The sequence below is a fragment of the Coregonus clupeaformis genome, chromosome 25 (genome assembly GCF_020615455.1).
Source record: "Coregonus clupeaformis isolate EN_2021a chromosome 25, ASM2061545v1, whole genome shotgun sequence".
In the NCBI taxonomy this organism is placed as follows: domain Eukaryota; kingdom Metazoa; phylum Chordata; class Actinopteri; order Salmoniformes; family Salmonidae; genus Coregonus; species Coregonus clupeaformis.
In genome coordinates this window covers 19897839-19919412 of record NC_059216.1, presented here as the reverse complement: position 1 = coordinate 19919412, position 21574 = coordinate 19897839, and the positions used below count along the sequence as shown (strand labels likewise).

At 47.0% G+C, this 21574-nt stretch overlaps 1 protein-coding gene across 1 annotated transcript in view; it reads right to left on the bottom strand.

Moving 5' to 3' along the window:
• galnt16 (UDP-N-acetyl-alpha-D-galactosamine:polypeptide N-acetylgalactosaminyltransferase 16) overlaps positions 1–21240 on the bottom strand; it is a 57184-nt gene extending 35944 nt beyond the window's left edge. The window contains exon 1 of the mRNA XM_041847393.2: positions 20842–21240. Coding sequence (XP_041703327.1) covers positions 20842–21042 — 201 coding nt within the window. The 5' untranslated portion in view covers positions 21043–21240. The remainder of the gene's footprint in view (positions 1–20841) is intronic.
• Between the last annotated feature and the right edge of the window lie 334 nt (positions 21241–21574).

The following is a 21574-nucleotide window of genomic DNA, read 5'->3' as shown; positions in this document are numbered from 1 at the left end:
CACCCAGTCTCCAGCACCCAGTCTCTAGCACCCAGTCTCCAGCACCCAGTCTCTAGCACCCAGTCTCTAGCACCCAGTCTCTAGCACCCAGTCTCTAGCACCCAGTCTCTAGCACCCAGTCTCTAGCACCCAGTCTCTAGCACCCAGTCTCTAGCACCCAGTCTCCAGCACCCAGTCTCCAGCACCCAGTCTCCAGCACCCAGTCTCTAGCACCCAGTCTCTAGCACCCAGTCTCTAGCACCCAGTCTCTAGCACCCAGTCTCTAGCACCCAGTCTCCAGCACCCAGTCTCTAGCACCCAGTCTCTAGCACCCAGTCTCTAGCACCCAGTCTCTAGCACCCAGTCTCTAGCACCCAGTCTCCAGCACCCAGTCTCCAGCACCCAGTCTCTAGCACCCAGTCTCCAGCACCCAGTCTCCAGCACCCAGTCTCTAGCACCCAGTCTCCAGCACCCAGTCTCTAGCACCCAGTCTCTAGCACCCAGTCTCCAGCACCCAGTCTCCAGCACCCAGTCTCTAGCACGACTCTAATGTTGTCTGCATGAACTGCACTCTAACTGGACCCTTTTAACCCAGATATTTCATCATAACGAGTGTTTCCATTCGAATGTAATTGATAATAATAATAATAATATGCCATTTAGCAGACGCTTTTATCCAAAGCGACTTACAGTCATGTGTGCATACATTTTTTGTGTATGGGTGGTCCCGGGGATCGAACCCACTACCTTGGCGTTACAAGCGCCGTGCTCTACCAGCTGAGCTACAGAGGACCACAGAGGACACAGAGGATAGAGAGAGACAGAGGACACAGAGGAGGTGTAGGAGTGAGACAGAGAAAAACAGAGGAGGTGTAGGAGTGAGACAGAGGACACAGAGGAGGTGGTGGAGTGAGACAGAGGACACAGGGGAGGTGTAGGAGTGAGACAGAGGACACAGAGGAGGTGTAGGAGTGAGACAGAGGACACAGAGGAGGTGTAGGAGTGAGACAGAGGACACAGAGGAGGTGTAGGAGAGAGACAGAGGACACAGAGGAGGTGTAGGAGAGAGACAGAGGACACAGAGGAGGTGTAGGAGTGAGACAGAGGACACAGAGGAGGTGTAGGAGTGAGACAGAGGACACAGAGGAGGTGTAGGAGTGAGACAGAGGACACAGAGGAGGTGTAGGAGTGAGACAGAGGACACAGAGGAGGTGTAGGAGTGAGACAGAGGACACAGAGGAGGTGTAGGAGTGAGACAGAGGACACAGAGGCGGTGTAGGAGTGAGACAGAGGAGACAGAGGAGGTGTAGGAGTGAGACAGAGGACACAGAGGAGGTGTAGGAGTGAGACAGAGGAGGTGTAGGAGTGAGACAGAGGACACAGAGGAGGTGTAGGAGTGAGACAGAGGACACAGAGGAGGTGTAGGAGTGAGACAGAGGACACAGAGGAGGTGTAGGAGTGAGACAGAGGACACAGAGGAGGTGTAGGAGTGAGACAGAGGACACAGAGGCGGTGTAGGAGTGAGACAGACGAAACAGAGGAGGTGTAGGAGTGAGACAGAGGACACAGAGGAGGTGTAGGAGTGAGACAGACGAAACAGAGGAGGTGTAGGAGTGAGACAGAGGACACAGAGGCGGTGTAGGAGTGAGACAGAGGAGGTGTAGGAGTGAGACAGAGGACACAGAGGAGGTGTAGGAGTGAGACAGAGGACACAGAGGAGGTGTAGGAGTGAGACAGAGGAGGTGTAGGAGTGAGACAGAGGACACAGAGGAGGTGTAGGAGTGAGACAGAGGAGGTGTAGGAGTGAGACAGAGGACACAGAGGCGGTGTAGGAGTGAGACAGAGGACACAGAGGAGGTGTAGGAGTGAGACAGAGGACACAGAGGCGGTGTAGGAGTGAGACAGAGGACACAGAGGAGGTGTAGGAGTGAGACAGACGAAACAGAGGAGGTGTAGGAGTGAGACAGAGAAAAACAGAGGAGGTGTAGGAGTGAGACAGAGGACACAGAGGAGGTGGTGGAGAGAGACAGAGGACACAGAGGAGGTGTAGGAGTGAGACAGAGGAAACAGAGGAGGTGTAGGAGTGAGACAGAGGACACAGAGGAGGTGTAGGAGTGAGACAGAGGAGGTGTAGGAGTGAGACAGAGGACACAGAGGAGGTGTTGGAGTGAGACAGAGGACACAGAGGAGGTGTAGGAGTGAGACAGAGGACACAGAGGAGGTGTAGGAGTGAGACAGAGGACACAGAGGAGGTGTTGGAGTGAGAGGCTGAGAGGAAAATAAAGTGGAAGAGAGGAGTGGAAGGATGATACAGGTGAATGTGAATATGAATATTTGAAGGAGGGGGGAGATGTTGTCTGAGGGAAAGAGGATAGAATAGAGGAGGAATGGAAAGAGAACAGAGAGAACTGCATTCTTCAGTTCTGTGTTATTAATGGTCTGTCAGGGGAGAGGCTTAAAGCTTAGCGCACACACGCTCACACACACGCTCACACACACACACACACACACACACACACACACACACACACGCTCACACACACACACACACACACACACACACACACACACACACACACACACACACACCTAGAGAATAGAACTCGCTTAGATTAACTCCCATCCAGTTCTCTCTCAGGCACAATCATGACCTCACTTTCCATTTCTCAGGAGAAGACAACAAACGGACAGAACCTGAGTCCCAAATGCCCCCCTGTTCCCTATATAGTACACTACTTTTGAACAGGACCCATAGGGCTCCGGTCAAAGGTAATGCACTGTGTAGGTGAACAGGGGGGCATTTGGGACTCCGCCAGTGGCGGCTGGTGAAAAATATTCTCGGTGGGGCTGTGCCATACTTTTTTTTTCCTGTAACCATCGCGATATATTTTAACACAAACTGCAGGACAGCAGTGCTCAGTGAAACATTCAGTAATTATTTAATGCCAATATTAAAAAGTTGAGGCATTCTTACACAAAAACATATTACACAAACCCAAGCCTTTCATTTGCATTTAAAGTGAACTTTTTCACCATTGGTAGTAAACAGGCAACGCAACAGGCATGCTGTCAGAACAGAGTGGAAAGTGGACAATAACATGAAATTATTATAAAGTTTATAGGAAATCTTACACTGTATGAAAGGATGTATAATATAGAAATGGATATCAAGTGGATGAACTCAAACCTTTGACTGGAAGAATAGCATACAGTATTTTATGATCATACTAAATGTGACTAATTGTTAATGTGCTCCAGAACTGCAACAATTAATTGATACAAAACAACATATATACAGTAATATTAGCAAAGACACTATTAAGACTTTCTAGAGTACCATATATAACTGGATTTTTTATGCTAAGGTCAACTATATACAAAGAAACATGCACAGAGCTGCTCTGTGTGTGTGTGTCTGTCATCTTATTTGTACAGGAATTTTGCCCGTCTGTCCTTCTGAGTGGCAAACCTCTCAATGACCCTTTGATTAAAGTCAGGAATGTCCCTGACAAGTTTCTTCTCCATGGAGAGCATGGCCAGAGCGTTCAGGCGATCCTGTGTCATGCTGTTTCTCAGGAAGGTCTTGATCCTTTTCAGTGTAGAGAAGCACCTTTCTGACTCAGCAGTTGTCATGGGTGTGGTGATGGAGGATCTTGAGGAGGGGCTGGCAGTCTCTGTGAAAGTGCTCTGAAGGTTGTTCTCCATGAAGAACTGGTACAGGGGCACTGCACCACTACAAGCCTTGAACTCACTGTTCTCATAGATGAGGGACAGTTTGGTTTTGAGCTTGGCCTTGTTCAACATGGGGTACGCCTCCACGGTTGTTTCAAGCGCTGTATCGGGAACTTCACACTGTGTTGTGGGAACAACTCTCCGTGCAATAGTGTTGCGCTGATGAGGTGCTGGGTGAAGGAGAACCTCTCTTTGGCATGACTCAGGATGGTATCACATACCTGTAAAAGATACATCATCAGCTTTAATTTGCAATTAAGCTATTTTGATGCAAGTGATCCTGACTGACACATGCCTATGTCCAACTCAAGTATATGATTACCAAGGTGCTGATTGTTCAGGGTTTTGGCTACATACTACCAGGCCTGAAAAAAGTTCTAGGTGGGAAACACTGACAATTACATCACAACTTACCTCTATAGCCAACCTCTGTTGTTCTCCTGGTCCCAGCATCCTCCGTCGCTTGATGGGCTGTTGCTGCTCGTCAGATGCGCTGTCCCCACACAAAGAGAGGGGAATTGAGGCCCTGGGTCCAAAAAATAAAGTTTAATTTGATAACTTGCAATCAGACTTCTTAACTCACTGTAATTCCCCCTCAACACACAACCAGTGACTTATATATATATATATAGACAGACAGACAGACAGACAGACAGACAGACAGTGTGTATATACACACAAACTATGTCTAGTAACTGCTTTTAACCTGTGATGTACATAATTAACTGATGTTATTACGTTTTAAAGCCTTTTTCTATTACATTTGTGAGAGGGATGCAACATAATTTTGTTCTGCTGTTCACTTAGCAATAAAGTTAATATTCAATAACAACTAGGCCTCTTCTAGAAATTGACCTGGTGGACACCTGAATAATTATTACAAACTGTGTAGTACTTTCCTGCATTATTATCAACGTCTGATTGTGTCTTCTCTTTCCTTTTAAAATACTAAAACAAATATAATTGTGACGGCTCTATGATAATCACTCACACAAGCACCAACTGGCAGTGGGTGGAAACGTCAGTCGTCTCGTCAGCTTGAATGGCGATAAAATCAGCACTCTTTACTTCCTCCAGGATGTAATCCTTAAGCATTGACAGCATACAGTCCAACAGCTCGTTCTGTATCGTCTTTGACGTGCCCTAAAAGCGGTAGCTGTCTTCAGGTGCTCCTCCAGCACACTGTCGGGAGGCAACAAAATCCACTAAGCCCCGGAAATGCCGGGGTTGTCTGAGAGTCAGTCTCCTCGTGCCCACGAAGGCCAACTCAAAAGCCCCACAGAACTTCACATCGATAATTTTGGATAGAATGTGCCTGTTTTTTATCCACCTCCTCATTGTGTTTCCTCACCGCATCCTGTGGCGTCATCCAGCTGCGTAGCAATGTTCACCCTTCCTAATACAGCTAGCTTTACAGAGTTGTCCATGTGTGCCCTGGTGTTCTCATGTTTCTTTGCCTTCTCTGACAGGTGCTTCATATCCCTCACTCCGGTACCTGTCCATGCTGAATCTGACCCCGTCGTTTTTAAAAAGCAAGCACGGAAAGCAAAATAAAGCATTAGCATCAGTGCACCCAGCTAGCCAGCTTCCTGGTGTACCAGCTACGGGAGAAGCTCGCGCATATACTGCTTCCCTTTCTCGCTAGCCTGCTGTCTGATTGAGAGTCAGGTTGATCTGGGCCCAGCTCTTTCACCCGAACTTTCTCTGACAAAGTTCTCCTCTCAAACGGATCTTGGAGGAGAGATTTCACCGAGTTAGGGTTGGGTCTTGGAGGAGTGCGTTTGCGTTCGCCATTGTTGTCTAGTAAAAATGGCGTCACTGGACCCCCGGTCCTTATTTTATCAGGGGCGAGCTTGGGGCGGTAAAATAATCGCCCTCCTTGGATTCGATTTAAGATCGCTTATTGACTACATTTTATGTCATACATTCATATCTTAAATTAGCAATTGGCTTAACTGCTACGTAGACCCGCCTCCTCGGGGCTTTCTGTATCGCCAGAGCTGACGAGGGCGTTTGACAGGCAGAGAAAGGTTGCGAATATGATTTTCTATCATATCTTACACATATTACCGTGTGCATTCCATATTTCAAACACACAAATATTGACATACTGATGTTTTTATTATTATTATTATTATTATTTTTTATTTTTTATTTTTTAAAATAATTTTATTTAAGGGGCGGCGCCCTAGCGCCTCTATCGGCCAGCCGCCACTGCTCTCTACCCACCTCTGTGGTCACGTGATTACAGATGGCAGGAGTGCCCTCTGTCTAACTCTATGGTCAGGTATTTAAGCGGGCAGGTTGGTCCTCACCTCTGTTTTGTTTGTGTGGGATTTCAGCCGCTAATGGCCAAGCCAACCAGCCATTTATCTGTTTTCCTTTGTTACATGTAGTTGGTAATGGACCAGTGGCGGCTGGCCGATAGAGGGCGCTAGGCGCCGCCCCTTAAATAAAATTATTTTTTTTTAATAAAAAAATAAAAATAATAGATAATAATAATAAAAACATCAGTATGTCAATATTTGTGTGTTTGAAATATGGAATGCACACAGTAATATGTGTAAGATATGATAGAAAATAATATTCGCAACCTTTCCTCTGCCTGTCAAACGCCTCGTCAGCTCTGGGCGATACAGAAAGTGCCCCGAGGAGGCGGGTCTACGTAGCAGTTAAGCCAATTGCTAATTTAAGATATGAATGTATGACATAAAATGTAGCTAATCAGCGATTTTAATTCGAATCCAAGGAGGGCGATTATTTATCGCCCCAAGCTCGCCCCTGATAAAATAAGGACCGGGCTCCAGTGGCGCCATTTTTACTAGACGACAATGGCGAACGCAAACGCTACTCCTCCAAGACCCAACCCTAATCGGTGAAATCTCTCCTCCAAGATCCGTTTGAGAGGAGAACTTTGTCAGAGAAAGTTCCGGGTGAAAGAGCTGGGCCCAGATCAACCTGACCTCTCAATCAGACAGCAGGCTAGCGAGAAAGGGAAGCAGTATATGCGGCTTCTCCGTAGCTGGTACACCAGGAAGGCTTGGCTAGCTGGGTGCACTGATGCTAATGCTTTATTTTGCTTTCGTGCTTGCTTTTTAAAACGACGGGTCAGATTCAGCATGGACAGGTACCGGAGTGAGGGATAGAAGCACCTGTCAGAGAAGGTAAAGAAACATGAGAACACCAGGGCACACATGGACAACTCTGTAAAGCTAGCTGTATTAGGAAGGGTGAACATTGCTACGCAGCTGGATGACGGCCACAGGATTGCGGTGAGGAAACACAATGAGGAGGTGGATAAAAACAGGCACATTCTATCCAAAATTATCGATTGTGTGAAGTTCTGTGGGGCTTTTGAGTTGGGCGTGGGCACGAGGAGACTGACTCTCGGACAACCCCGGCATTTTCCGGGGCTTAGTGGATTTGTTGCCTCCTCGACAGTGTGCTGGAGGAGCACCTGAAGACAGCTACCGTTACACAACACTGTGTACGAGTACAGGGATGACCTCCTAACGTGTTTCCAGACCATCAGAGACTCTGGGAACTTTGATGCCCCGACTGTCAGAGAGGCGGGGGCTTTGTGAGGATGCTCGAAGACGAGGCTTTCTGTTTTTTCCTGGCACTGTTCCACAAGATCATGCCAAATGTGGACATGCTTTTCAGCCAGCTGCAGAAGAGGAACATCGACCCTGTCTTCATTAAAGCACTTGTCCAGAGGTTCACAGAAAGCATGCTAACAATCAGGTAAATAACTATATATACTATTGGCTGATAAAGATGCTGTTAGAAAGATGAATAGTTCACTTACAACAGTTTAAAAGCCTAAATGTGTCTGGTCATCAAAGTGAGTGATTATCATAGAGCCGTCACAATTATATTTGTTTTAGTATTTTAAAAGGAAAGAGAAGACATTTACATTACATTTTAGTCATTTAGCAAGGACGCTCTTATCCAGAGCGACTTACAGTTAAGAGTGCATACATTTTTTCATACTGGCCCCCGTGGGAAACGAACCCACAACCCTGGCGTTGCAAGCGCCATGCTCTACCAACTGAGCTACACGGGACCACATTAGTTTTGGCAAGATCTGAAAAAAGAAGTTGGTGGAGTGCAACCCTCAAACATTGAAGAATTACAGCAGTTTGCTGCTGAAGAATGGGCCAAATTGCCAGCAGAAAAGGTGCAGCAAGCTCATTGATGTCTACAATAAGCATATGTTGGCAGCTATCTTGGCCAAAAGCTGTGCAACCAAGTACTAGCTCCAGGGTGCCAATAATTTAGTCCATGACATTTGTCTATATTTTCTAAATTACAATTGTAAACTTAAGTTTACAGAAATATAATTAAAGGTGTGGAGACCCATTTTTTTCCTCTCAAATTTCAACTGATTTTAGAAGAAATAGGGAATTATTTAAGAAAAGCCCAAGGGTGCCAATATATTTGGACACAACTGTATGCCTTCAGTCTAATTGGAATGTATGGCAGTAGAGTTGTTTGTATTTCTCCCTAACCAAAATGGCTGCCATTAGGATACCATTCAGGATTTTTTTCACCTGTGTTACCACGACAATCACGCCAAATGAGCATTGCATTTGTGTGCTCCTTCAGTGTGAATGCGCAAATTTGATATGGGTCACATGTAAAACTGATACATAATTGATACAGATTTACGGTATGTTGCCTATATATTACTATATACCGGTATTGATGCACAGACCAGTTTGGGTTTTTACTTTACCTTCTATAACGGTATTTCAATGTTTGGTTTGTTAAATGTGGTAATGCCACTCCGCCATGTGTAACGTCCGTTTTTCTAGTTTACTCCGCAATTTGGGTCGTCTCTCTCCCTCTCTCACCAAGTACCACCCCGTCACTCAAGGAGCGCCAGTTGTTGTTACTCGACCACGAGAACAAGTGTTTGTCCAAAAAGACACAATCAGACGTTGATAATAATGCAGGAAAGTACTACACAGTTTGTAATAATTATTCAGGTGTCCACCAGGTCAATTTCTAGAAGAGGCCTAGTTGTTATTGAAGATTAACTTTATTGCTAAGTGCACAGCAGAACAAAATTATGTTGCATCCCTCTCACAAATGTAATAGAAAAAGGCTTTAAAACGTAATAACATCAGTTAATTATGTACATCACAGGTTAAAAGCAGTTACTAGACATAGTTTGTGTGTATATACACACTATCTGTCTGTCTGTCTGTCTGTCTAAAATATATATATATATATATATATATATATATATATATATATATATATATATATATATATATAAAAGTCACTGGTTGTGTGTTGAGGGGGAATTACAGTGAGCTAAGAAGTCTGATTGCAAGTTATCAAATTAAACTTTATTTTTTGGACCCAGGGCCTCAATTCCCCTCTTTGTGTGGGGACAGCGCATCTGACGAGCAGCAACAGCCCATCAAGCGACGGAGGATGCTGGGACCAGGAGAACAACAGAGGTTGGCTATAGAGGTAAGTTGTGATGTAATTGTCAGTGTTTCCCCCATAGAACTTTTTTCAGGCCTGGTAGTATGTAGCCAAAACCCTGAACAATCAGCACCTTGGTAATCATATACTTGAGTTGGACATAGGCATGTGTCAGTCAGGATCACTTGCATCAAAATAGCTTAATTGCAAATTAAAGCTGATGATGTATCTTTACAGGTATGTGATACCATCCTGAGTCATGCCAAAGAGAGGTTCTCCTTCACCCAGCACCTCATCAGCGCAACACTATTGCACGGAGAGTTGTTCCCACAACACAGTGTGAAGTTCCCCGATACAGCGCTTGAAACAACCGTGGAGGCGTACCCCATGTTGAACAAGGCCAAGCTCAAAACCGAACTGTCCCTCATCTATGAGAACAGTGAGTTCAAGGCTTTGTAGTGGTGCAGTGCCCCTGTACCAGTTCTTCATGGAGAACAACCTTCAGAGCACTTTCACAGAGACTGCCAGCCTCCTCAAGATCCTCATCACCACACCCATGACAACTGCTGAGTCAGAAAGGTGCTTCTCTACACTGAAAAGGATCAAGACCTTCCTGAGAAACAGCATGACACAGGATCGCCTGAACGCTCTGGCCATGCTCTCCATGGAGAAGAAACTTGTCAGGGACATTCCTGACTTTAATCAAAGGGTCATTGAGAGGTTTGCCACTCAGAAGGACAGACGGGCAAAATTCCTGTACAAATAAGATGACAGACACACACACACACAGAGCAGCTCTGGCCGCATGTTTCTTTGTATATAGTTGACCTTAGCATAAAAAAATCCAGTTATATATGGTACTCTAGAAAGTCTTAATAGTGTCTTTGCTAATATTACTGTATATATGTTGTTTTGTATCAATTAATTGTTGCAGTTCTGGAGCACATTAACAATTAGTCACATTTAGTATGATCATAAAATACTGTATGCTATTCTTCCAGTCAAAGGTTTGAGTTCATCCACTTGATATCCATTTCTATATTATACATCCTTTTATACAGTGTAAGATTTCCTATAAACTTTATAATAATTTCATGTTATTGTCCACTTTCCACTCTGTTCTGACAGCATGCCTGTTGCGTTGCCTGTTTACTACCAATGGTAAAAAGTTCACTTTAAATGCAAATGAAAGGCTTGGGTTTGTGTAATATGTTTTTGTGTAAGAATGCCTCAACTTTTTTAATATTGGCATTAAATAATTACTGAATGTTTCACTGAGCACTGCTGTCCTGCAGTTTGTGTTAAAATATATCGCGATGGTTACAGGAAAAAAAAGTATGGCACAGCCCCACCGAGAATATTTTTCACCAGCCGCCACTGTAATGGACTTATGTTTATTGACATTTCAACTTTGTGTGCAGTTGCACTATGATGTTAATTAAGCTTGCTTTATTATGATGTTAAATAGGCCTGCTTTATTATACTGATCTATATTAAGCTTGGTCTCATGGTTGTGACTACCTTGGGGGATCTGGAGACATAATTGGCCATCAAACCCAATTACAAGCAGGGCTCCTATGACCTCATTTCAACGGTCTGAGACTCACTGCATTCTCAGATAACATATTTAGCCTATCATGAAGTGACACTGCCACATCTAGCAACCGGATGGCTCGCAAAACCACACACACATGCACAAAGTTGTGCTAAGAGGGTGCCATACAGCATGGAAGAGGAGGGGGGGGTTGAGCTCAATACAGCATGGAAGAGGAGGGGGGTTGAGCTCAATACAGCATGGAAGAGGAGGGGGTTGAGATCAATACAGCAGGGAAGAGGAGGGGGGTTGAGCTCAATACAGCAGGGAAGAGGGGGGGGTTGAGCTCAATACAGCATGGAAGGGGGGGGTTGAGCTCAATACAGCATGGAAGAGGAGGGGGGGATTGAGCTCAATACAGCATGGAAGAGGAGGGGGGGATTGAGCTCAATACAGCGTGGAAGAGGAGGGGGGGTGAGCTCAATACAGCATGGAAGAGGAGGGGGTTGAAACTCAATACAGCATGGAAGAGGAGGGGGGGGTTGAGATCAATACAGCATGATAGAGGAGGGGGGGTTGAGCTCAATACAGCATGGAAGAGGAGGGGGGTTGAGATCAATACAGCATGATAGAGGAGGGGGGATGAGCTCAATACAGCATGGAAGAGGTGGGGGTTGAGCTCAATACAGCATGGAAGAGGAGGGGGGTTGAGCTCAATACAGCATGGAAGAGGAGGGGGGTTGAGCTCAATACAGCATGGAAGAGGAGGAGAAAGGTTGAGCTCAATACAGCAGGGAAGAGGAGGGGGGGGTTGAGCTCAATACAGCATGGAAGAGGAGGAGAAAGGTTGAGATCAATACAGCAGGGAAGAGGAGGGGGGGGGGTTGAGCTCAATACAGCTTGGAAATGGCGGGGGGGGGTTGAGCTCAATACAGCGTGGAAGAGGAGGGGGGGATTGAGCTCAATACAGCATGGAAGAGGAGGGGGGTTGAGATCAATACAGCATGGAAGGGGGGGGGTTGAGATCAATACAGCATGGAAGGGGGGTTGAGCTCAATACAGCATGGAAGAGGAGGGGGGGGTTGAGCTCAATACAGCATGGAAGAGGAGGGGGGGTTGAGCTCAATACAGCATGGAAGAGGAGGGGGGTTGAGCTCAATACAGCATGGAAGAGGAGGGGGGGTTGAGCTCAATACTGCATGGAAGAGGAGGGGGGGTTGAGCTCAATACAGCATGATAGAGGAGGGGGGGTTGAGCTCAATACAGCATGGAAGAGGGGGGAGGTTGAGCTCAATACAGCATGGAAGAGGAGGGGGGGTTGAGCTCAATACAGCATGGAAGAGGGGGGAGGTTGAGCTCAATACAGCATGGAAGAGGAGGGGGGGTTGAGCTCAATACAGCATGGAAGAGGAGGGGGGGTTGAGCTCAATACAGAATGGAAGAGGAGGGGGGGTTGAGCTCAATACAGAATGGAAGAGGAGGGGGGTTGAGCTCAATACAGCATGGAAGAGGAGGGGAGAGGTTGAGATCAATGACGGCATGATAGAGGAGGGGGGGTTGAGCTCAATACAGCATGGAAGAGGAGGGGGGGTTGAGATCAATACAGCATGGAAGAGGGGGGGGTTGAGCTCAAAACAGCATGGAGGGGGGGGTGAGCTCAATACAGGCATGGAAGAGGAGGGGGGGGGTGAGTTCAATAGAGCATGGAAGAGGGGGGGTTGAGCTCAATACAGCAGGGAAGAGGAGGGGGGGGTTGAGCTCAATACAACAGGGAAGAGAAGGGGGGGGTTGAGCTCATGGAAAAGTAAATATAATGTAGTGATGCAAACAAAACTCAAATTACATTACATTACAGTACTGTTATGATTACATCACTGAATCTAATTTAATACCATGGCTACTAAAGGAAATTATAGAAAGAAGGAGGAAGAGAGGGAGGGAGGGAGGGAGGGAGGGAGGAAATAATTTTCCAGCCCTAACGCCAGGTTTCGGCAATTTACCTGTCTTATATCAGATCGCTTGCGCTCAGATGGGAGGGTTTGAAATATTTGAGGTTTGTCCTTAAAAACATGACCCAAAGTGCTAATTTCCGGCAGCGCTGATGGGGATATAAGGCCAACGAAAAGCTGGTTTTAGCGGTAAAGCAATTGGTTATGGCATAAATTTTGACAGTGGAGACACAGCCTATCAAGTCTTGACGCACACTGCCCATATGCGCATGGAACAAGAGTAGCCTACAGTGCTTTTGGTGCCTGTATACTTCCCATTTAGTTTTATCTGATAAAAACCAAGCATAGCCTCCCCTTCTGTCAATTAAGGCTTTTTTTTGTCTGCCCAATGCAATCTCGAAGTAGTCAAGACTGTCGACAAAGGATTTGACTCCTGAGACCGCTTGGAAATAAATATTAATCACCAAAGCTTTATGAAAATATCAAGTTTGAGAGGAGTTGAACAGTGAGCTGAGATTCCCTTTTTATCGAAGTATTGTAGGCAGGCCCACGTGATTTTGGACGTGTGTAAAAACCCCTGCATGATGTAGGCTACGTGTCCATGTCCATCATGTGGTCCTCTGTAGCTCAATTGGTAGAGCATAGTGGGTTCGATCCCCGGGACCACCCATACGTAAAAATGTATGCACACATGACTGTAAGTCGCTTTGGATATATGGCATATTATTATTAGACGAGAACCTCGGTGAATACCGGCGAACCTCATATTTAGAACTTATCTGTAACCTGTACAAATTCCTTGTTTTCCATTTTATATCTTCAAAACCCAAGCCCTCCCTTAGGCCTGCTATGAAGAAGGCTGGTTCAACAGCAATGCATGTCTTTATCCTGGCGATTTTATTGTTGTTTTTCATTTAATTTTATTACAACCAGAATTTATTAGAATGATTCACCTTCCTGGTTTTCTGGTGACAATGTCCGTGGCGCGCTTGCAATACAACTCCTGGAGATGTGTGAATGCGATCTGATCTGTAAAATGTGTTCCGATTATTGTTGATAAAACACAGGCCTGTTTGGGAGCAGTATAACGGTGAGAGGACATGCTCCCTTTCTGTTTATATTGGATCTTTTGTCCAGCTACTGTGAAAAGTTTGGATGTGCGTAAAACCCTCCATAGTCTGCGTTGTTTTAATATTATATGGCCACGGGGAGAAATTATGGGGCCTGTAAGTGTGACGTAGCCTATTTAAAACAAGTTGTTGTTTCGTTTTGTTTAGAATTTGATTATAATTATTTGTTCTCTTTTTAGAACTAGGATAATTAATTTAATATTGGTTATTGACCATGTTTGGCACGTCCATGCTCAGCCATAATGCCATTTACAGTAGGCCTAGCCCCTATATCAGGGTGAAGTCTATTGAAGCCATGCAATTACGTTAGAACAATGTGGACTGCAAATGGATTCAAGTTAACATATTTAGGAAAGATAGGTCTACATTTTTCGTCATATTTCGTTTCTGTAAGCCATTTAACAAACTATAAATGGACTAACGTTGGAATTGGAGTTGATTCCAAGGCAATACATAAAATACAGTAAATACACTACTTGAAACAACGACATACAGTGGCAAGAAAAGGTATGTGAACCCTTCGGAATTACCTGGATTTCTGCAGAAATTGGTCATAAAATGTGATCTGATCTTCATCTAAGTCACAACAACAGACAGACACAGTGTGCTTAAACTAATAACAAACCAATTATTGTATTTTTCTTGTCTATATTGAATACATCATTTAAACATTCACAGTGTAGGTTGGGAAAAGTGTGTGAACCCTGTAGGCTAATGACTTCTCCGAACGCTAATTGGAGTCAGGAGTCAGCTAACCTGGAGTCCAATCAATGAGACGAGATTGGAGATGTTGGTTAGAGCTGCCCTGTCCTATAAAAACACTCACAAAATGTGAGTTCGCTATTCACAAGAAGCATTGCCTGATGTGAACCAAGCCTCGAACAAAATAGATCTCAGAAGACCTAAGATTAAGAATTGTTGACTTGCATAAAGCTGGAAAGGGTTACAAAAGTATCTCTAAAAACCTTGATGTTCATCAGTCCACGGTAAGACAAATGGTCTATAAATGGAGAAAGTTCAACACTGTTGCTACTCTTCCTAGGAGCGGCCGTCCTGCAGAGATGACTGCAAGAGCACAGCGCAGAACGCTCAACGAGGTTAAGAAGAATCCCAGAGTGCCAGCTAAAGACTTACAGAAATCTCTGGAACATGCTAACATCTCTGTTGACGAGTCTACGATACGTAAAACACTAAACAAGAATGGTGTTCATGGGAGGACACCACGGAAGAAGCCACTGCTGTCCCCCCAAAAAACCCATTGCTGCACGTCTGAAGTTCGCAAAAGAGCACCTGGATGTTCCACGCGCTACTGGCAAAATATTCTGTGGACAAATTAAACGAAAGTTGAGTTGTTTGGAAGGAAGGAACACAACACTAACCAGTGACAGTTGGTCTAATTCCTTATCGTACTGTATCCTAGGTTACACACAGGGACTCATGACTGGGCCAAGACATAAGTCATCATGAATGATGTCAGGAACCCTGGTTGTCAAGGGCACCCTGTTTCCATGGAACCACAAAGAGAGAGCATTGAGTGCAGCAAGCTGGTGTTCCATTCTATATTGTAGACACACTAATGGAATGCTCACGGTTAGGGTTGGGTGGGTTAGGTGTTAGGGTTGGGTGGGTTAGGTGTTAGGGTTGGGTGGGTTAGGTGTTAGGGTTGGGTGGGTTAGGTGTTAGGGTTGGGTGGGTTAGGGTTTGGGTGGGTTAGGGTTGGGTGGGTTGGGTGTTAGGGTTGGTGGGTGGGTATTAGGGTTGGGTGGGTTAGGTGTCAGGGTTGGGTGGGTTGTGTTAGGGTTGGGTGGGTTAGGGGGGGTTGGTGGGTTAGGTTGGGTTGGGTGGGTTGGTGTTAGGTGGGTGGGTTGGTGTTGGGTGGTGGGTTAGGGTTGGGTGGGTTAGGTATTAGGGTTGGGTGGGTTAGGTGTTGGGTTGGGTGGGAGGTGTTGGGGTTGGGTGGGTTAGGTGTTGGGTTGGGTGGGTTGGTATTAGGGTTGGGTGGGTTAGGTGTTGGGTTGGAGTGGGTTAGGTGTTGGGGTTGGGTGGGTTAGGATTAGGTTGGGTGGGTTGGGTGTTAGGGTTGGGTGGGTTAGGTGTTAGGGTTGGGTGGGTTAGGGGTTGGGTGGGTTAGGTATTAGGGTTGGGTGGGTTAGGTGTTAGGGTTGGGTGGGTTAGGTGTTAGGGTTGGGTGGGGTTGGGTGTTAGGGTTTGGGTGGGTTGGGTATTAGGGGTTGGGTGGGTTAGGTGTTAGGGTTGGGTGGGTTAGGTGTTAGGGTTGGGTGGGTTGGTGTTGGTGTGTTAGGGTTGGGTGGGTTAGTATTAGGGTTGGGTGGGTTGGGTTGGTTGGGTGGGTTAGGTGTTAGGGTGTAGGTTGGGTGGGTTGTGTTAGGGTTGGGTGGGTTGGGTGTTAGGGTTGGGTGGGTTGGGTGTTAGGGTTGGGTGGGTTGGGTGTTAGGGTTGGGTGGGTTAGGTGTTGGGTTGGGTGGGTTAGGGTTGGGTGGGTTGGGTATTGGGGTTGGGTGGGTTGGGTGTTAGGGTTGGGTGGGTTAGGTGTTGGGTTGGGTGGGTTAGGTGTTAGGGTTGGGTGGGTTAGGTATTAGGGTTGGGTGGGTTAGGTGTTAGGGTTGGGTGGGTTAGGTGTTAGGGGTTGGGTGGGTTAGGTGTTAGGGTTGGGTGGGTTAGGTTTAGGGTTGGGTGGGTTAGGTGTTAGGGTTGGGTGGGTTAGGTGTTGGGTTGGGTGGGTTAGGGTTGGGTGGGTTAGGTATTAGGGTTGGGGTGGGTTAGGGTGTTAGGGGTTGGGTGGGTTAGGTGTTAGGGTTGGGTGGGTTAGGTGTTAGGGTTGGGTGGGTTAGGTGTTAGGGTTGGGTGGGTTGGTGTTAGGGTTGGGTGGGTTAGGTGTTAGGGTTGGGTGGGTTAGGTGTTAGGGTTGGGTGGGTTAGGGTGTTGGGGTTGGGTGGGTTAGGTGTTAGGGTTGGGTGGGTTAGGTGTTAGGGTTGGGTGGGTTAGGTATTGGGTTGGGTGGGTTAGGTATTAGGGTTGGGTGGGTTAGGTGTTAGGGTTGGGTGGGTTAGGTGTTAGGGTTGGGTGGGTTAGGGTGTTAGGGTTGGGTGGGTTAGGTGTTGGGTTGGGTGGGTTAGGTATTAGGGTTGGGTGGGTTAGGTGTTAGGGTTGGGTGGGTTAGGTGTTAGGGTTGGGTGGGTTAGGTGTTAGGGTTGGGTGGGTTAGGTATTAGGGTTGGGTGGGTTAGGTGTTAGGGTTGGGTGGGTTAGGTGTTAGGGTTGGGTGGGTTAGGTGTTAGGGTTGGGTGGGTTAGGTGTTAGGGTTGGGTGGGTTAGGTGTTAGGGTTGGGTGGGTTAGGGTTGGGTGGGTTAGGTATTAGGGTTGGGTGGGTTAGGTGTTAGGTTGGGTGGGTTAGGTGTTAGGGTTGGGTGGGTTAGGTGTTAGGGTTGGGTGGGTTAGGTATTAGGGTTGGGTGGGTTAGGTGTTAGGGTTGGGTGGGTTAGGTATTAGGTTGGGTGGGTTAGGTGTTAGGGGTTGGGTGGGTTAGGTATGGTGTTGGGTTGGGTGGGTTAGGTGTTAGGGTTGGGTGGGTGGTGTTAGGGTTGGGTGGGTTAGGTATTAGGGTTGGGTGGGTTAGGTGTTAGGGTTGGGTGGGTTAGGTGTTAGGGTTGGGTGGGTTAGGTGTTAGGGTTGGGTGGGTTAGGGTTGGGTGGGTTAGGTATTAGGGTTGGGTGGGTTAGGTGTTAGGGTTGGGTGGGTTAGGTGTTAGGGTTGGGTGGGTTAGGTGTTAGGGTTGGGTGGGTTAGGTATTAGGGTTGGGTGGGTTAGGTATTAGGGTTGGGTGGGTTAGGTGTTAGGGTTGGGTGGGTTAGGTGTTAGGTTGGGTGGGTTAGGTATTAGGGTTGGGTGGGTTAGGTATTAGGGTTGGGTGGGTTAGGTATTAGGGTTGGGTGGGTTAGGTGTTAGGGTTGGGTGGGTTAGGGTTGGGTGGGTTAGGTATTAGGGTTGGGTGGGTTAGGTGTTAGGGTTGGGTGGGTTAGGTGTTAGGGTTGGGTGGGTTAGGTGTTAGGGTTGGGTGGGTTAGGGTTGGGTGGGTTAGGTATTAGGGGTTGGGTGGGTTAGGTGTTAGGGGTTGGGTGGGTTAGGTGTTAGGGGTTGGGTGGGTTAGGTATTAGGGTTGGGTGGGTTAGGTATTAGGGTTGGGTGGGTTAGGTATTAGGGTTGGGTGGGTTAGGTATTAGGGTTGGGTGGGTTAGGTATTAGGGTTGGGTGGGTTAGGTATTAGGGTTGGGTGGGTTAGGTGTTAGGGTTGGGTGGGTTAGGTGTTAGGGTTGGGTGGGTTAGGGTTGGGTGGGTTAGGTGTTAGGGTTGGGTGGGTTAGGTATTAGGGTTGGGTGGGTTAGGTATTAGGGTTGGGTGGGTTAGGTATTAGGGTTGGGTGGGTTAGGGTTGGGTGGGTTAGGTGTTAGGGTTGGGTGGGTTAGGTGTTAGGGTTGGGTGGGTTAGGTATTAGGGTTGGGTGGGTTAGGTGTTAGGGTTGGGTGGGTTAGGTATTAGGGTTGGGTGGGTTAGGTATTAGGGTTGGGTGGGTTAGGTATTAGGGTTGGGTGGGTTAGGTGTTAGGGTTGGGTGGGTTAGGTATTAGGGGTTGGGTGGGTTAGGTATTAGGGTTGGGTGGGTTAGGTATTAGGGTTGGGTGGGTTAGGTATTAGGGTTGGGTGGGTTAGGTATTAGGGTTGGGTGGGTTAGGTATTAGGGTTGGGTGGGTTAGGTGTTAGGGTTGGGTGGGTTAGGTGTTAGGGTTGGGTGGGTTAGGTATTAGGTGTTAGGGTTGGGTGGGTTAGGTGTTAGGGTTGGGTGGGTTAGGTATTAGGGTTGGGTGGGTTAGGTATTAGGGTTGGGTGGGTTAGGTATTAGGGGTTGGGTGGGTTAGGTATTAGGTGTTAGGGTTGGGTGGGTTAGGTATTAGGGGTTGGGTGGGTTAGGTATTAGGGGTTGGGTGGGTTAGGTGTTAGGGGTTGGGTGGGTTAGGTGTTAGGGTTGGGTGGGTTAGGTATTAGGTGTTAGGGTTGGGTGGGTTAGGTATTAGGTGTTAGGGTTGGGTGGGTGGGTTAGGTATTAGGTGTTAGGGTTGGGTGGGTTAGTTATTCAGTGTTAGGGTTGGGTGGGTTAGGTATTAGGTGTCACGGTTACGGTTGGGGTTAAGGTTAGGACTATTTGTCTTGCCATCCATAGCCAGAGGGATAGTTGCTTGTGAACAAATCCTGGAATGCACCTTGGAAAGCACCTAACCGTAATGCACCTTGGGATATGGCTGTTTGGGCCTACAATTGTTTTTATTGATGGGCCCAGTCACTCTTTGATGGTGCTCTGCATGTGCAATTAACAGTGTGGCTTTAAGAAGATGTTTTCCACACATCTGCACACAAGTAATTGTAAAACAGAAAACTTAGATGTGATTGGGCTGTTGTTTTTACTACAGTTAGGTCTACAAAACCACTGAGATCACAGAACATGGCACCATGTGTTCGCTTGCTGGTTGACCTCATCTGGTAAACTCGCACCTCTCTACCTGGAGACTGAAGCATATTGTACAGCCTGGGTAGCCTATTGACCTTACGGTGGTATAGGCCTTCATCCACAACCTCTTCATATTTTCTCCAGTCACAATGAAAAACATTGGCACGTGTGAGGGCCATTGGGAGGACTAGGGGCCACATCAGCATGAGGGTCTTTCTTCCAATGTGCGGAGCCACGAAGCACAGCTGACTGGATTTAATTGATCTAGTAAAAAAACTCTCCCTCCGTTTCTTGGAGCACTCTTCCCGAACTTTACTCGTTTTACAGCTCCATCAAGGACCTGCTATAAATGTAATGCTCCATTCCTAGTTATGATAAAACTGTCTGTCAGGAATTATAGGCCGCAATATAAAGACTCTCTGATTGGGTCACGAGAAACAAAACACTAACTGTAGAACATGCAGAGCATCTGAGAATAGATGATTAGTCCTGAAGAGAACATGTCATTATTTTCCTATAGGTCATAGATCCAAGGGCCGACTAGCCATTAACCTGAGTAAACTATACGGAAACATCCCTGACAGTAAAATCCTAAAATAGCCTAGGTGGGTAGGGTTGGGGTAGGTTATTTTCTAGATGTAATCTGTCACTCCCCAACCGTGCAGGCGGGCCTACAGGTATCCTGCAGCTACAAGGCCAATTTAATACCACTCAACTTTGGCAAGAATCGCAACGGCATGTCGACCACGTATAGCAGTGATTTTTCCATGCACCTAGACACACAGAGCGTTAAGATGTCATGAGAAAAAAAAAACTATGTCGCATGAAGACAAAGGAATAGAGGCGTCAATATGGGAAAGAAGAGAGATATCATCCATCCCCTGTTCACGAACCGTCTTTAAAGGCTACAGACCTACATTTGTCCTCCCACCCATATGCCATTTTTTTGGTATCTAAACTGTTCAATGGGTCTCGGTTTATATTGCAGAGAATATGCTCTAGGTTCTACAACACAGTCATAACAGTTCTGTATCTACGCTCCAGAAGGCGGCTAGCTGCGGGCAGCTCGGCTCTCAGGGCTAGCTCGGTTTTCTCCCTCATCCCTTCAGAGTCTTATGGAAAGCCTCTTATGGGTTATTCAGGTCCTGTGGCAGCCTTCGACCAAAGGGCAATGGACGAGAGCGAAGGACGTGCAAATAATGCAACAACGGTAGCAGAAAAGCATAGGGTATTTAGAGCTCAGATTAAGTACATGAAATGGACCACAGCGTCGACGCACAGGTTCTTTGCGTCAAATACATACAGGCAGCATAGGCTTAGTGAGGAGGTGGGTGAACAGTACCTCCAGCTGTGCACCACAACACAGATCACCCAACGTACATCAACATGCAACACACCCCCCCCCCTCCCTGGCTGTGCTGTGTGAGGCGAGCTGCAGCCGCACATAGCACAGCCAGCCGCTTTCCTTCCAGCAGAGAGAGAGCGCCGCAGCGCAGTCTGTCGCTCTTCCCTTATCTCTCATCCAGCTCTGCTACTCTCCTCTCAACCTGTCACTTACGATCAGCGGAATGGTCCTGTGACTGTCGTCTCGGTGGATGTCCAGTCGCCCGGCATGGCTCCTGCTGCCCCCGACCCGGGGTTGCGAGGCCGTGGACGGGGATGATGAGTGCGGCTTGTTGTCCTGCCACAGGTAATAGAATGTTCCCAGAATCCACGCTACAGTCAAAATTGCGATGGCGTTGGCCCGTATCCTGCGCATTGTGAGCCCATAAGGAGAGCTCCGTCCCCCGGAGATATGCCCAGATGGTTCAGGTTCGGTGGATCGGAAGACGGAGCGGGAGGAGGAGAGGTGGTGATGGCTCCGCACCGCAGCAAACAGCCTCGGAGCTATTCTGATGGAGAGAACGAGCGGTCCCTATGCAGAGATTTCCTCACTCACAGAGCCGTGCGCGGTCCTAGCGCCAGGATGATCCTTCCGAAGTGTCGTCACTCACTGGCTGCTACGCTAAGAGGCTAAAGTCTGGCTGCATTACTCACAGATTTTCTCCGTTTGGTTTCTGTTAGAATAGACACTCACAGTACCGTTTACATAATCAACAGAGACAACCCTGACTAAACAATAATTACTGGATTAATTGTCTCTAATGTGGTTTTAATAAAAAGCCTATTTGAGAAACTCCACCAAGCAACTAAAGTCAACTAAAACGATCAAGGAGGCGAAACCGAATGACTGTTATTTTGGCTGGTCTGGGATTTCGTTCTTTCACAAGGGAAATCCAGGCAGACAGACA